Source organism: Triturus cristatus, chromosome 7 (genome assembly GCF_964204655.1).
Source record: "Triturus cristatus chromosome 7, aTriCri1.1, whole genome shotgun sequence".
NCBI lineage: Eukaryota > Metazoa > Chordata > Amphibia > Caudata > Salamandridae > Triturus > Triturus cristatus.
In genome coordinates this window covers 445,947,796-445,965,878 of record NC_140590.1, presented here as the reverse complement: position 1 = coordinate 445,965,878, position 18,083 = coordinate 445,947,796, and the positions used below count along the sequence as shown (strand labels likewise).

The window sequence follows — 18,083 nt, the reverse complement described above, 5'->3', positions numbered from 1 at the left end:
GGATAGCAAATAATTCTCTAGAGGAGTTTTCCGCCTGCATTACAATAAGCAGCGCAGGGTTTCCTAATAAGAGACTGGTTGTTTTTTTTTTTGCTACCTTATAAGCAGCCTTATTGCTGTCAGATTAGTCTTCCCTCCATAGCCACTCTAAGCGTTTGCAAGATTTTTTGACCATCCTTAGATCTTTATTGAACCATGGTACTGATTTGGTTAGTCTCTGAAGGGTATTGGAAGTCCATGGAGCAATTACATCCAATGTGTCAGCGATCCACTTGTCCACTGCTGAGTTAGCAGCATTAATATCTTCTCCCAATTGAGGCCTTCTCTGCTGAAGGGCTTGAATAAAGCTCTTAGTGTTGAATCTGGCCCATTTTCTGCTGGGAACAATTGAGCCTATTCTAACTTTGAGGGGAGGTTTGACTAAAAAAATAGAATGCCACAAAATGGTTATCGGACCAGGGAACTACAATCGAGGCATCAGCCACTAACTCTAAGCAGTTTGAGAAAATAGGATGTAGTAAGGGACCCAATTGATGTGTCGAATAAGTGGATAAGCCTCATTTAGCCAAGTTTCCGTAAGAAACATGGCATCAGGTTGATTGTCTCCAATATAATTGTGAACTTCAATCTTATGTTTACTAAGTGACCTACACTTAGTAAACCTACACTTGGGACCTACCCTTAATACAGTCGATTTAAATGGGCAGTGAGTACAACATAACTAGATAGGGTTATACAGGTAGATCAATAGGGTTATACAGGTAGATCAATAGGATTATAAAGGTAGATTGATAGGGTTCTACAGATAGATAGATAGATAGATAGAGATAGATAGATAGATAGAGATAGATAGATAGATAGATAGAGATAGATATAGATAGATAGAGATAGATAGATAGATAGATAGATAGATAGATAGATAGATAGATAGATAGATAGATAGATAGATAGATAGATAGATTTGTACAGAGTTACATAGGCTTTCTTCAGTGCCCGCCTCATTTCAGCTCTGGTATTCCACTTAGGGGCAGGTCTTTAATACCAAATAGATGTTATTTCATTGGATTGCAGTGCTGGCCCGTCTCCACGACTTCTGGCTGCGCCCATCCTGCAATAATCTATGTTGGGTTTTGTGCTTCCTGTAGCGAGAGCAAATACAGTGATTTGCATATATGTACACCAGGTGGTGTCCCAAACAATGCTGGCTCCGGATGAACACACCAATCCAGCAGGTAGAACAGGAGACAGTGAAGGTATGTCTGACCCAAATCACCTTCACGCAGTGGGAGACTGCTTCCTTTCTCCCAATGTGTCTGTAAAATGCAGTGAGTTTCTTATGCCTTCTGGGGGAGGGGGGGGGAGGCGACACACTCTTGTTTCAAACAAAGACTACACTTTGCAAGCTTTACTATATATATATATATATATATATATATATATATATATATATATATATATATATATATATATATATATATATATATTCACTGAAAAAACCATAGGTTTCACACATGTTATAGTTAGCTGGACATTTCACTCGTAAAAAACCAATGAAATTCCCCCGTTATAGTTACTGCAGGCAACTATAACTCACGTGATCACAATCCTCTGCTGATGACGTCAGATATTACATCACTGTATTTAGACACTTATTTACCCATGTCTTCTTCCATTAATCTTTAGCTATACATATATTACAAATATTTATTTTCAGCAAGACACATATGTCATCAGTGATGTAATATCTGATGTCATCAGCAGAGGATTGCGGTCGCGTGAGTTATAGTTGCCTATAGTTGGTTTTTTACGAGTGAAATGTCCAGCTAACTATAACGTGTGAAACCTATGGTTTTTTAAGTGAATTTGCAAGGTTTTTTAAATGCTAATTCGTAACTATAACGTGTGTGAAACCTATGGTTTTTTCAGTGAATTTGTACGGTTTTTTAAATGCTAAGTTATGTTTTTTTTTTTTTTTTTTTTCAGGTTTTTCAAACAAAACACATTTTTTTAAATCGCGAGGTGCGCGCACGGGGCGCTTCGCGCACCGAGCGCCCACGGTTCGCAGTTTGTGCCATGCGCGCAGGGTGCGCGCACCTCGCGATTTAAAAAAATAAATAAATTGTTTTTTTCTCCCTTGGGGGTCCTTCTGTGACCCCCTGACCAAGGCTAGGGGGTCAGGAACTTTCCACTCTGCCCCCTTTTCACGTTCTCCACCTTTGTTTTTCACCCCCTCAGACTGCAAGAGACAAAATGGCGGCCAACACTTCCTGGTTTCGACAGATTCGAATGTTTACCGACATCTAACAACCCATCAGAATTGCACTCGCGCACGGCAGGGTGCGCGCACGGTGCACGCGTATAGATATTGATATGCTTTTAAATGCTATTTTCTCAGGAAATACTGAACAGATTTAACCTGCAAAAGGCACTTCCTTGACCTTATGGCTACCTCTCTGCCAAATTTCACCTAATTCTGTTCAGCCGTTCGGGCTGTAGCTCTGACTAAAGGTCCTATGGAAAAATGCATGGGGAAAATGCGTTTTGGGACCCCCCCTTTTTCCCAGCCCCCGCTTGACGAATCACCCCGAGACTTTCAGGGTAGGAGCTGAACGGAGCGCCCCATTAGTTTTGAAAATTTCGCGAGGATTCGTCAACCGGCGCCAAAGTTATTCAAAATAGAATTTCGAGATTTCCTATGGAAACTAGGTTGTAACTATAACTATCTACTGGCGACCGCCAGTAGATTATATATATATATATATATATATATATATATATATATATATATATATATATATATATATATATATATATATATATATATATATATATATATATATATATAATCAACTCCAGTTACCATCCAGTACAGGGACTCCATTCGTATTTAAAAGAGAGTCTCTTTTTATTTCGGTTGTCATGTAACGCGTTTTGCCTGTATCCACAGGCTTGCTCACACCAAAGACGCTGCGCCATTTGCATATTTTTAAAACCACAGACTCCTGATCATGTGGGTCGCTGTCTCCATAGCCAAGGAAGACAGACTGCAGTTCCCATCTTGTTTAATACATATTTAAAAGACATTCACTGCTTAAAATCACCTTAAATGTACCAATTCATGTATTTTATATTTGACAATGTATACCCGATATTTACTAAGATTATAAACATTTTCATGACATTCATTAGGCAGACCGGTTTTTGGCAAGTGCCTGCATCATCCTAAGTCATACTAACAAACTTCATGATTTGAATATTTTGTGCAAATCTCCACTTAAATAGTTCATCTCTCATCTACATTTTTCTAAAAACACCATATTAAAATTCATAGGTATTCTTAAAATATATACACTAATACAACACCTCTAAAAATCAATTCTTTTCAGAGAGATTCCATATATGTTTCATAATTTTGTTCAATATGGATTAAATCATATTACTCCATGCACTGTGCAATTTATTTGCTTTCTTATTTCTGATTTGTTCGTTCCAAACGATAAATAACCATTAATTGATCACACTGGATAACCCCTTCGCTGCTAGGCCTTTCCCCCCCCCTGTGCTAAGCCTTTTTTGGGCTATTTGGGGTAGTGCGCGCTTAGGCCCCTGTAACTTTTTGACCATATAAGGTATCCACGCCAAATTTGCGTCCTTTTCTTCCAACATCATGGGGATTCTAAAGGTACCCAGGGTTTGTGGATTCCCCTGCAAGGGTCCCAGAAATTAGCCAAAATACAGCAACATTTTGTTTTTTTGTGAAAAATGGGAAAAACGGGCTGCAAATGAAAGCGTCTGGGTTTTTCTCTGCAAATGGTATCAAAAAAGGGTTTGTGGGGCTGAAATAGCCATTTTCCCAGCTTTTAGGGAATGACAGACTTTTGTCAGAAAACCAACTTTTTTTACGCAGTTTTGGCATTTTTCTGGGACATAGCCTATTTTTGCTATTTTTTGTGCTTTCAACCTCCTTCCAGTTAACGGTAGAAATGGGTTTGAAAGCAATAATGGATCCTGGAAAGCTAAACATTTTTGAAAAGTAGACAAAATTCTGAATTCAGCAAGGGGTCATTTGTGTAGATCCATCAAGGTTTTTTTTATAGAAACTAACAGTTAAATATAGAAAAAATTGAAGATTAGTTGAAAAAAACTGCCTTTTGTGTCAACGTTTTCCCCTGTAACTTCTTCTAATTATGACAGCTCTTTGAAAGCAATATACCGTTACATCCGCTGGACCTTCCTGGTTGTGTCCTGGCCGGTCTCGAAGCCTTCAGCGCGGCCTACCTCGATGACATTGCTGTCTTCAGCGACCACTGGGCCGCGCACCTAGGACACCTTGGGGAAGTCCTGGCTGCACTCCAAAGAGCCGGGCTCACAATTAAGGCCAGCAAGTGCCAGATCGGTCAAGGATCTGTGACCTATCTGGGCCATCAGGTGGGGAGTGGCCAGGTGGCCCCCCTCCAGTTAAAAGTGGACGCCATCCAGGCGTGGGAGCCCCCCGCCACCCAAACCGCTGTCCGGGCATTCCTGGGCCTCACAGGCTACTACCGACGCTTCATAAAGGATTACGGCAGCATTGTGGGCCCCCTTACAGAACTCACTTCAAAGAAACAACCCAAGGCGGTGCACTGGACGCCCCGCTGCCAGACCGCATTTGATACTCTCAAAGCGGCCATGTGCGCTGCCCCTGTGCTACAGGCCCCCGACTACAGCAAGGAATTTGTAGTCCAGACCGATGCCTCGGAGTACGGGGTCGGGGCAGTCCTCTCCCAGCTGGACGCCAAGGGCCTCGATCAACCGGTGGCCTTTATCAGCCGCCGACTGCTGCCGCGAGAACAGAGGTGGAGCACCATCGAGCGGGAGGCCTTCGCTGTGGTATGGGCTCTCAAGAAGCTCCGGCCCTACCTTTTCGGTACCCACTTCAGGGTCCAGACTGACCACCGGCCCTTGCGGTGGCTCATGCAAATGCGGGGCGAGAACCCCAAGCTGTTACGCTGGTCCATCTCGCTGCAAGGGATGGACTTCACTGTTGAACACCGGCCCGGCAACGACCACGCCAATGCTGACGGCCTGTCCCGATTCTTCCGCCTCGGCGAGGAGAACCCCCAAGAAGATGGGTGACTCTCCCTGCCTTCAGCTGGGGGGGACGCTTGTGGGAGCCGGCCTCATGGCGTGGTCCTGTTTCCCCGCGCTAAGCCGCACGAGGTCCCATGCACATCGGGGCTCCTCCATCTTGGATTGCACGTCACTCCATGTGACCACCTGTATGACCCTGCTCTACCCGGCCTCGGTCCCAGCGAGGCCCGACATCTAGATGCCAACCCCTGGCTCGGGGGATACCACGCGAGCCCTTCCCACTCCCGGCGGAGGGCAGAATCGATGGGACCCCCAACCGTCTCTCCACACCTGGGTGTGATCACCCCACAGCTCTCTGGGGCCTGGCGCCTCTCCTGCTGGGCGTCTGGCCGCCCCCTACCCGGCCTCTCCGCCCCCTCCGGGCGCACGGGTCCAGACATCAAAGGGCTCTCGTCCTATATCTGGGGCGACCCGACAACAGGGCAGTAGTTGTATCCTGGAGTCAAGAGCCCTGCTGATCGGATCGCGGCTGACCCTACGGAAGAAGACTCACCCTGAACCACCACTTGAGCCCTGCTGACGACGTCGCGGCTCCACCGTGCTTAAAGACCTTCACGAACCTTTGGGGCCTGCTGACGCTGTCGCGGCCCGACCTTGTTGAACCTTACCACCAGAGCCCAGCTGACCTCGTCACGGCTCGACCGAAGCGGACCTACCACCAGAGCCCTGCTGACCGTGTCGCGGCTCGACCCAAGCGGAACTACCATCCGAGCCCTGCAGACGACGTCGCGGCTCTCCCCGTCCGAGCCGCTCTGAGACCAGCATCCAAGGTCTGGCGCAGAGCCCTCCCGTGCCTGGCTGGCACTAAGACTGTCCCGCTACCCTACCCTCTTGAACGAACATTGAGACTCTGATAGGATCCCTCGATCCCTCTGTAAATATTGCTCGTATTGCTGCCGATAAAGAATCTAATCTCGCAACTACTATTGAGTCCTGTGTGGTGGTGTTACTGGGCCTAGTACGATCATAGGAGAAAGACCTCCCCGAGGGGGCTTCTCAGCGGCGCTCGGCTATAATTTTGCGGTAGGAAGGTGCCCGGAATAGTCTCCCCGACTACCCGGTGGGCCTCCCTCCAACAGTCTATAATCACAAACTATCACAAACTATCACTGTGGAAACCTGGCCATCAATATAATCACATACTATTTCTGTGAGGACATGGCATTCCTATAATCACACACTATCTGTGTGGGGACCTGGGCATCCCTATAATACCATAATAACACACTATCTCTGCCTGTGGAGACCAGGCATCTCTATAATCACACACTATCTCTGTGGAAACCTGACCATCAGTATAATCACACACTATCTCAGTGGAAACCTGGCCATCCCTATAATCACACACCATCTCAGTGGGGACCTGGGTATCCCTATTATCACACACAATATCTGTGGGGACTTGAACATTACTATAATCACACACATCTCTGTGGGGACTGGCATACTTATTATCACATACTATCTCTGTAGAAACCTGGCCATCAACATAATCACACACTATCTCTGTGGGGACCTGGGCATCCCTATAATCACACACCATCTCTGTGGGGACCTGGGCATCCCTATAATCACACACCATCTCTGTGGGGACCTTGACATCCCTATAATCACACACTATCTCTGTGGGGACCTGAGCATACCTATAATCACCCATTACCTCTGTGGGGACCTGGGCATAATTATAATCACACACTATCTTTGTTTGGACCTGGTAACACCATTCTCACACACCATCTCAGTGAGGACCTAGACATCCTAAAAATCGCACACTATCTCTGTGGGGAGCTGGGCATTCCTACAATCTGGACATCAATATAATTCATCACACACTATCTTCTTGAGGAATTGATCATGGCTATCATCACACACTATCTCACTGGTGACCTTGCCATGTGTATAATCACACAGTGTCTCTGTTGGGACCTGGGCTTCAATGTAATTACACTACTGCTTTGTGGGAATTTGAACATTATTATCATCACACACTATCTCTGCAGGGACATGTGTGTCTCTCATATAATTTTTCCATAGAGAGACTTGTACTTGAAAGTTGTCATACACTTTCGCTGCAGGTCTACAGTCACTATTGTGGGGATGTGGGCAACCCTATTATCACACATTATCTCTATGGGGGCCTAGGCTTCACTATAATCATACAACACAACAATCCCTGCAGGACTTGAGCAAGACTATAATCTGTGCACGCAACTGGGTATGACTATAATAACCTATCACTACAGGGACCTGAGCATTACTATTATAACATTCTCTATGTGGGGACTTGAACATAACTATGATCACTCACTATCTCTGTGGGGTTTTGAACATACCTATAATCACACAATATATTTGAGGGACCTTCAACATGAATATAACCACACACTATCTCAATATGGTCTTCAAGGTGAGTATAATTAAACGCTTTATTTGTGGAGACCTGAGCATTAATGTAATGAAACACTATTTCTACATGAACATCAGTATGACTATCATTGTATCCTATCTCTACAAGGACTTGAGTATGACTATTATAACATTTTCTATGTGCCACACTCTCTCTGCACGAACCTGACAATCTCACACTATCTCTGGGGGAACTTGAACATGCCAATAATCACGCACTATCTCTGGGGGAACTTCAGCATGACAATCACACACTATCTCTGAGGGGACTTGAATATGACAATAATCACACACTATCTCTGCGGGGACTTCAGCATAACAATCACACACTTTCCTCTAAGGGGACTTGAACATGACAATAATCACACACTATCTTTGCGGGGACTTGAACGTGACAATAATCACACACTATCTTTGCGGGGACTAGAACATGCCAATAATCACACACTATCTCTGCGGGGACTTGAACACACCAATAATCACACACTATCTTTGTGGGGACTTGAACACACCAATAATCACACACTATCTTTACGGGGACTTGAATACACCAATAATCACACACTATCTTTGTGGGGACTTGAACATGCCAATAATCACACACTATCTTTGTGGGGACTTGAACATGCCAATATTCACACACTCTCTCTATGGGGACCTGGGCACTTCTTGAATAACACTCTATATTTGCATGAATTGCAGCATGACTGTCAATGTACACTATCTGTAGAGGGACCTGAACCTGACTATAATCAAACATGATTATAATCGGTCACTGTTTTGGAGGATTTCAACATGTCTATAATCACACACTATCTGTGTGAGAACCTGGCATCCCTATAATGACAAACTATCTCATGTGACTAAAACGTAATTAGCATCAAATACCACTTCATTGGGGACTTAAGCATTAGTAAAACCACACATAATCTAGGCAGGACTTGAACATAAATATAAACACACACTATGCCTATAGGAACTTGGGAGTGACTACATTGAAACACAATTTTAAAAAAATCACGCCGTATCTCTGCAGTGGCTTAAAATGATTATCATCAATTACTCTCTCTGTCCGCTGTAGAACATTACTATAATAACATACAAAATCTTTGGGGCTTATCATCGCATAACATGCAAAGAAAATGATGCCTAGTGGTGAGGTTGATGAAAATGAACTAGGTAATCTCAACTTGACTTTCCTATCCGACCACATTGCAGGATGTTTGGCCTCTAAATAATCTTAACATTGTGTTGTTTCCTTATTCTTGAAAGTTTGTGAGCACTCAGTAACAGGCTAAATATCTGTAAATCTCTTTCCAGGGACTTCATATGCTATAGGCCTCCGCTGAGAAATTCATTATCATCACAGTCCATGTTCTGTGTGCTCGTAGGACACAATGAGCTATTTATATATGACTAAACTATCATGTAATTTAAGTACAGCACTGAAAAATTACATTTAGCCATTTGTTTATGAAGGCATTCAATCACAAATGATAATTATTGAGTAAGTCCCCACAAGGATGGTAACACATGTTCAAGACCCCACAAGGATGGTTCTGTGCGCACGATTAAAAAACAATATTTTTGCACATTTGAAGCAGGATCCTGTTTTATGAATTTTTTCTTAACATATTTCTGTTATTTGCATATTTTTAAACCATTGGGAAAGGTTAGTCCCCACAAGGCAGGTGTTCACACATAGTCCCCACAAGGATGGTAACACGTGTATGGGTGTGTGTGTGTGTGTGTGTGTGTGTGTGTGCGTGTGTGTGTGTGTGTAGGTGTGTGTGTGTGCGTGTGTGTTGCACAAATACTTTAATTATTACCTGTTAAGTTAAGCCAAAGACACAGAAGGTTGCATTCTGTCCATCCATTATTCTTTTCGCATTTGTCACCCCGAGTGGGACGGGTATGCCCAGATGTGGGTCCGTGCTCTCCATGCCACTGGAGTCAAGCTATCCTGACAGATGAGGAGTGAAAACCTGAAACCGGTCCATGGATGCTTGTTTTCAGTCCAGGGAAGACCTGGCCTAGCTGTGTCAAGCTACAAAAGGTTCATTAAACTGTCTATCTAGCTTACCCTGAGTAGGATTGTGGCCCCTACTTGAACAGGGTGCAAACCTCTACCAACTAAAGACCTGATTTTTAACACAGAGTTTCCACAGGTCCAGGTACAGAAGAGTTGGAATATGAAGTTCAGTATTTATACCCAGTTGTGCCTTTGAAGTGGGGAGAAACTTCTTGAGGCATGCCTTTGATGTGCACAGATGCCCTGACGTCCTGGCTGTGGCTCCAGACTAACTACAGGGGGTATGAAGCCCTTTATGTGGAGGCAGAACACAGCCTATACAAATATAAGTGGGCTGGGCCAAGCTCCTCACTCCCATCCTGCCAGTGATGGCCAATCCAGGCACACTTAAGCTCCCCATTGTGTGTGACTGTCTAGGAGGAATATACAAATCCCAACTGTCAACTACGCCCAGTTATGTGACTCAGAGACAGGCTGCAGGCAACAATTGGCTAAGGCAAGAAAAGTGGAATTTTCAAAATTGTAACTTAAAATCCAACTTCACTATAAGATAGGATTTTTCATTGCAATTCCAGAGATACCAAACATGAGCTGGTTACCTGTTCTCATTTACAAATAACACATATAAAATGTAATAAGGTGACTCCAATGTTATCCTGTAAGATAGGTAGGCCTTGCAGTAGTGAACAACTAATTTAAGAGTTGTTCACTTCCGGGACGTGTAAAACCTACAATTACTTGCCCTACTTTTTAAATACACTGCACCCTGCTGCCTTCTGGGCTGCCCAGCGCCTACCCTATATGGTGACTTATATGTATTAAAAAGGAAGGTTTAGGTATGGCAAAAGGATTATTTTGCCAGGTCAAACTTGGCAGCGTAAAAACTGCACACACAGGTTGCAATGCCAGGCCTGAGACTTGTTTGAAAGTGTTCTTTAAGTGTGTAGCACAACCAGCGCTGCAGGCCCACTAGTAACATTTAATTTACAGGCCCGGGCTACATGTATTACCAATTTACTTTGATTTATAAGTAACTTAAATATGCCAATTGGGTAAAAGCCAATTCTACCATGTTTTAAGGAGAGATCACAGGCACTTTAGCTCTCATTAGCAGTGGTCCTAAGAAAAGCAAAAACAAAGACTGCAAAACAAGAGGTCTGAAAGGCAAAATGTTATGGGGAAAACCATGCCAAGGATGCTGGGTCTAACAGTGATGATAAAGAATGAGAATAACACTGGACCTATTCCGTTCATCATCCCCAGGTACCACTCTGCCCTCTATATAGGTACTTAAACACCAACCTGAAACTTAGCTGTGTGTTGGCCACTTGTCTCTTCTCTGCTCACCTTTCCCATTTGTATGGCACAGGGGGTGCTGCAGTAAGTATACTTGATGAGTACCATAGCGAGCAGACTACATGGAGCAAGCCATGCCAAAATAGAGTCTACACTCTTTGATGATTTATAGCTTCCTAAGCTGAACAACACACTGGCCCTCAATTTGTTGGACATATGGATTCCTAAAGACAAAATCGTGAAATGGTGAGTCGATTGTTTACCCCAAAGATTAATTGGTGTCTTTTTGACTCACGTCTTTCATTCAAACCACCAATCCAACTGCTAAGTGATTATTGACATTCCATTAAAAAGAAGAAAGTCCCAGGTCCTGATGGATTCCCTAAATAATTGTATCTTAATTTCCCCAAGTTTTTACTTCCTAAATTACATAGTCTTTTCACTTATTTTTATCCTTTAACTCTTCCCGGGGTTGCTTGCAAGATGCCTTGATTAGGCTTATACCCAAAAAATATATTAAAACTACAGATTAATTCCGTAGTTAAGATTTGTGCCTTACTTCTTGGCCCTTTACTCCCTCGTTTACTAAGACAGGGACAATTTTGCTTCATTAAAGGGCAACTCATACTTGATAATACTAGACAATTTTTTAATGTTTTGAGTAAGTCCAAATCTTATAAGCACTTGCTGGTGGCTATTTTTTTAGATGCTGAAAAGGCATTTGACCATGTCAATTGGTTGTTTATTTTGTCCACTCTTTCTTGGTTTGGTTTTGGTCCAAACATCATTAATCTAGTCTTTCTATTATATTGATCTCTCAAAGCCTCAATTATTGTTAATTGTCTTATAGCCATACCGTTCTCACTTAACCGAGGTGTTCAACAAGTTTGTTCTCTTGCTTCTTTATGGTTTGTTTCATACTAGAGCCCTTCTTTTCTAAAATTCATATGAATTCGGACATTCATGGATTCCAATACAATGACAAAGAATTACAATTTCGGTATAAGCCAATCATATTGTTCTTTTAATGTCACATCCACATACCTCTTTACAATCCTTTCTGACAGAAGTTGCACATTTGGGTTCTCTTTTGAATACAAACTAAATGAGGATAAATGTGAAATATTCCCACTAAATAAAATATGTTTCCATGCAGATCTCTTCTATTTTCCATTGAAATCAAGATAAGATCATATACCCAGGTCTTTGGTTCACTGCCTCAATAAAAGAGAAGGTCTCTATTAATATGAAAATTGTTCTCACAACTGTATCACCTCTTACCTCTAGATGGACCCTTTGTTTTTAACTTGGTTGGGATGATTAGACTCGCTCAAGAGGATGTTGGCTCCTGTCATACTATTTTATCTTTCTATATTCCTACTTCTATTCCTTGTCTTCACTTTACAAAAACATCTACTCTATTCTTTCAACCTTCTTGTGGAATAGCAAAAAAAAAAAAACGCCCGTCAAAAACCTAAAACATCCTAAACATATGCAGGGAGTCAATTTCCCTAACTTTTACTCTTATCATTTAGCATTTTTTCTAAAGATGACTCTATCTTACCTCTCCGATGGGTAGATCTTGTGAACTTTTTTCTTTATCCTTTCTCTTTTCAAGAATGTTTATCCTTTACCGAGAATCCTCTAGCTATGTCCCTCCCTATTCTAAATGCATGTAAACTACTACACCCTATTTTTGTTTCCATTCAGTCTCCTATTATACTGTCAAAGAAACATTTCTTTGCTCCTCAATATGGCATAATAAACATGTAAAACTGTTTTTGGGAAGTCCTGGAAAGGGAAAGGTTTGCGATGGGTATGGTAGCTAGTTCATAACAATTCTTGCCATCCCTTGATGCAAGCTTGAGTGTTTGTCCCTCCCTCATACTATACTAAATATACATCAATAATCTCTGTGAGTCACACATATCAACAGCTTTCACATACTACCATCCCTACCACTTCTATCCCCCATTTAGCTACGTCATTGTTATGCTTTCTATCGGCATGCCAAATTTATAATAAAATAACTACTTCTTCAGATGACCGAGAAGAGACAGCTGTTGAATTACAATGGGAACAGGACTTAAACATTTTTTTTTATCCATTTGTGGAACAAGATTTGACTTACGTTACATAAATCATCTAGGGTAGCTAAGACCACTCAAACGTTATTTTTTTAATTACAATAGGCTTGGTTACCCCAGCCACTTTAAACATAATAAATCCAAATAATCCCTCTTCTTGTTGGTTATGCTGTGTTACATTCCCTAACCTCAAACATATGCTATGTGATTTTACCTCTACTTATTAATTTTGATTGAAAGTTTGGAAACAGATAAATGCTATTTTCACACCCAAATCTCCTTTAATTTTAAAAATAGAGTTCTAGGTAGTATTTCAGACGATTGGTCTTCTCATTCAGCTAAAGTTGATGTTCTAGATTTACTTCCTGCAATGCTTTTCAGCAGATTACTAAAGACTTTCAATATATTTTTCCAATCCTGGTGGTATGGTGTTTGCTATAATCACTTAGTCACTGGACAGAGTGCATGTCAACCCAATATCTCTCACAATTAAACTAGATATCTCTCGTTATTAAAACAGGACATTAGAAAGAGACATCCTCGGGTTATCTGTGATGACTTTCCTGGACTCTACTGCAAAACTGACCAATTTGCATAATCCTCGGATTGAAGAGGTAGCCTAGCCTCCTGGACACTTTTCTTGGGGTATGCACAGTTGATATATATGCTGTTTCTTTCTTACTGTATTATTACTAATGTACATTTTGCATTACTTTTATCACAATATTGTGTTTATGTAATTTCAAATATGATACCATTGTATTTATATCTCTGTTCCATTTCCTGTATACTTTTTACTTTCCTCTACTCTTTTTTCTCTTTTCCATTTCTTCTTATGTTACTCTGATAATTACATTGTTTTACATGATTGTATATTACTCTATTATACTACATCAACTGACGAATAAAAGTTTATCTTTAAAACTTTAAAAAAATTCAACTCTATTCATGCCAGTTTTTTGTCACTCTATCAAGCAGTCTTATAACAACGTCATCACAATCATTAATTCCGCTTTTAAGTTCTACAGGACAGTGTAGCCCTCCCCTTTCATATGGATGGTGTAAGGTTTAGGGTATATCAATGTACTTCAAGGGCGTTTAAAGTAAGACAAGGACAGCAGAAATTATACCACAATTTTAGGATATCTACATAAAATATGTTTCAATAAAATGATTCTGAATTATTCTAATATACAAAGTCTGTGGATATTCTGAAAATTTTGCATTGATGCAGCTCTTTTGGACCAATCTGGACACCCTAGTGTTCAGTCTTTTAAACGGTATTTATATTATTTCAAACAGATATAGTTTTGTATTGGCCTGTAAGGGGTTGGGTATATTTGTAAGAAATTAGGTGTACAAAAACTCAACATTTCTTACATACCTTTAATCCGAGATTTAGTTCCTTCAGTGAACGTTTAATTTCACTAGTTAGGCTGTTCATGCGTTCGCACTCCTGAAAGGCCACAACAATGTAAGGGGTTCGCTCCTCCACTTTGGACATCAGTTCTGGGATATTAAATTCTTCTGGCAGTTTCTCCATTATTTCATCCAATGTACCCTTGACCTACAGAAGAGACAGAAAACAACAATTGTTAACATCTGTGCATGTTCTGATTCACAAATCAGCTCACCAAGTGTTGATCCCACCTCATAAACGATGATTTTTCTTGGTAAAGATGAAGAATAAATCATCAAGTTTCAATCTAAACCACCTATTGTAGTGTATAGCCATTCATGTTTAACTAGAGCTATTTATTTAAATAGCCTAAAGGATCTAGGCACTGATATACAACATCTATGTATCTTCTGTAAAATAAAAGCCAACTAGTCTAAAGTTTAAATTGGAATTGGTAAAAGTGTTTTTGTCCAATGGCACGTGGAGGTTTCCTTAAATAATTAGGGTCAACCGCTTTTGATGAAAATAACACCATAATTAGAAAAAACTCAGGTAAAGTAAGGTTTTAGGCAATTGAGGAGGAACTCGGGAGCTTCTTAAACCATTTACCCGTGTTAGAAAGAACTTGTTTAAACCAGGAGCCTCCTAAACGGTGACTAAATTAACACTGAGGTCTTTGTTGGCAACAGTCATTTCATAGATGAAGTGCCTAAGTCGTGGAATCTGTAGCTTGGGGAGTGCCTTGTGATTACAAGGCGATACTGGCTAACTGCCAGTTATCTAAGAGCGCTTTTATCCTCTGAGAACTAGTGCCTATTGTGTGGCATTATCCGAATGTATGTGAGCTACAATAAAGTTATTTCAAAAGCGGGGAGGTAATATCACTTGAAGATTTAAAGAACATCAAGTTAGAGGAAAATTGCTTTTGCACATTTTGAAATTTCGAACAGGAACCTTAATATTCAAGCTAGGAGGGGTTCAGCATATACATCACAAATTCTTCTTTGAACTACAGCCTCTGTTAGCATTGGCCCAATCAATGGTTTGGAGACTGGCCAAGATATTATAGTAGGACATCAAGCTGAGGGTATCTATATTTTAAAGCAGCCTCAAATGGGTAGCTGTTCATAAACTTGATCCACCTGAACTGATAAACAGCTTTACATTCTTACTTGCAATAAAATATGTAAGTCAAAGATATATAGCTGGCAAAGGAGGATGCTGTCTCCGATAAGGGTTCCAAGAGGCCAGGTATGATGAATTTGAGATCTTGTTCAAGCCTTACTTTTTGTGACCAAAACTAAGAAGCAGTACTAACAAAGAACGTCACCAACAAGTTTTCTCTGGTTCTGGGATCACTTTGCTGCATTACAAGAAGGAGTACGTGATTTTCCTAGGTCTTCCCAAAGCCAACGTGTGATAAATTTGACTTTTACATTTAAGAAAGCTTTTACAAATGCGAAAGAACTAGTGTAACTCATACAGTAGGGAGGCACTTTTAATCTTAACACTTTGGAGCATCATGCTAATTAGTTTTTTTTATATTCCTCACATTTACACACTCAGGCATGATGTTCCAGTTCACTACCAACAGAGGATTCAGTTAGTGTAAAAAGAGGCTTCAGAAATGGTTTTATTTTGTATGACCCAGTCCCCGCTCAATGCCATAGTTTAGGTATGCAATGGCATTCCCTAAGCCACACTTTTAAAGTTGCACCTGTGTCTAGTATTAGGGAACTCTGTAGCACACATGGGGCATCTGACCTCTATGCAAATGGCAACATTTGTGCCACATTACTGTGGCCTAAACAAAGAGTCAGGTATGACAATTAATTTTCTTTTTTAATTGTTCTTATTATTTTATGTGTAACACCTGTAAAAAAAACTGTCCAACAAATAACAAGGTGATGGAAGGAACGGTGGCAATAATCTCAGCCATGCTGGCGATTGCTCAGGGCCGCCTTCTAGTCCAATGTTTTTCAATCACTATGCCACTCTAGAGAGACCTGCCATATGCAAATCAGTCATGGTCCAGCTCAAATAGGAACAGTCCTAACTGTCATTCTAGGTCCCCTCCAGATGGGAACACAAGTAACACCAGATTGATTTCAGCCTAATTATGTCTCATCTGTGAGGCATGTCGTGAGTCCTGTGGCAGAGTGAGAATAGAACCCACGTCTATGTATAACAGTCAAACTTAGTGCATCAACTGTAACAAAAAACACGGTGGTGGATGAAATACTTGAATTAATCTAAAGACTGTCGAATATTTATAATTGATTGACCATAATAGCAAACGGTACATTAGTTTGTGAACAAAAACATTTAAACATCCTGTTCATTGTAGTGCTGCGGATCTTAGGTTTTACATGCTGCATATATACCTAACACATTACGTTAATTCAAAAGAATGTTATCTATGCATTGAAGCATCCTGAAATATAAAGTAAAAGTATGCTTTTCTGTGATCACTACAGCCAACAGGAGGACATTTCCAGATCCCCAGTGTGTTTCTTCTAAGATAGATACATTTTCTTTCGCAGGTGTATATGTGTAGAGACTAGCCACATTTCTAAATTCTTCGGGGAAGGCAAATGTATTTTCGATCAAATGTGCTCACCTACCCTTTCTTTGAACAGCATGCCAGATCTCCAGCAAGACAATTGTACTTGTGTATTCACTAGTGTAGGGAAATGCCACTTTTTGCATGACCACCCCCATTCCTTTGGACTAAAGCTTTTGTTTTCTGACCCTGTGCACTGGTACTTTGTTGTTATCCGATGGGGATAAGGGGCCTCGGGTTAGTGGCTGCTCACGAGCAGCCCACAAGTTTGTGATAGCAAAGCTCCTGGACTTAAGCTCAGGGCAAAGGGGGATCCAATTTAGCACACAAGGTGTACCCACAGAGGCACAAGGGTGGCCAGGTGCAGGTTGTTGTTTTGGCGTAGGGTGACCTGTTGTTTTCAATGGGGAGTGTCCGAATGCAACTAACACTGCAGACTCAGGGACAAAGATCTTCTGGAGGCGACAACCGAATGAAAAGGTAAATTGGGATGTCAAGGGATGCTGGCACACGTCAGTTGGGCCACCCAAGGCCAAATGCGATGAAGCGCACGCAACAAAATTTGTTTTATTTATTTATATCTTTACTTACCTCAAATCGGCCGTAATCCGTAGATTACTACCCCCATCCTGCCCCTCCCCCGCTCCATGTCAGCGCCCGGCAGTACTCCCACCATGGGCCGCTACTGCACAACCGCACAACACATCCACTCCGCAGCACCACAGATTTTATCTCTTGCAGTAAACAAGTCTAAGACAAACAACCTTAACTATACTTCATCCCCTCCTACACACAACATACACCCTACTCACAAACACAACACCCCCTTTACCTTACAACTTTCACTTGCAAACAATAATACAAAACAAATCCATCTCATAAAACAATTACACCAGAACTTCTTTTCACTACTCCTCAAAAACAAAACATATTACGCACACCAGCACAACAAAATCTCTCAAGCGCAACACCTCATAATACTTATCGTCACAAAATACAAACATACACCCACCTTTCAATCTACACAAATGAAAAACTCAAATGCCAAGCTTTCTCTCTTCCACCACACCTAACACACATACAGCAACACACCAACTCTCTTCCAACTGCCTCTCATCCATTGGACAATTTAGAAACGTACTACATGATCCACATGCTGTACCACCACCC

At 41.4% G+C, this 18,083-nt stretch overlaps 1 protein-coding gene across 1 annotated transcript in view; it reads right to left on the bottom strand.

The window, feature by feature from the left end:
* Positions 1-18,083, bottom strand: part of DNAH9 (dynein axonemal heavy chain 9) — a 1,479,259-nt gene that overhangs the window by 217,319 nt on the left and 1,243,857 nt on the right. Inside the window, exon 67 of the mRNA XM_085616775.1 lies at positions 14,336-14,518. Within this exon, the coding sequence (XP_085472901.1) occupies positions 14,336-14,518 (183 nt within the window). The remainder of the gene's footprint in view (positions 1-14,335; positions 14,519-18,083) is intronic.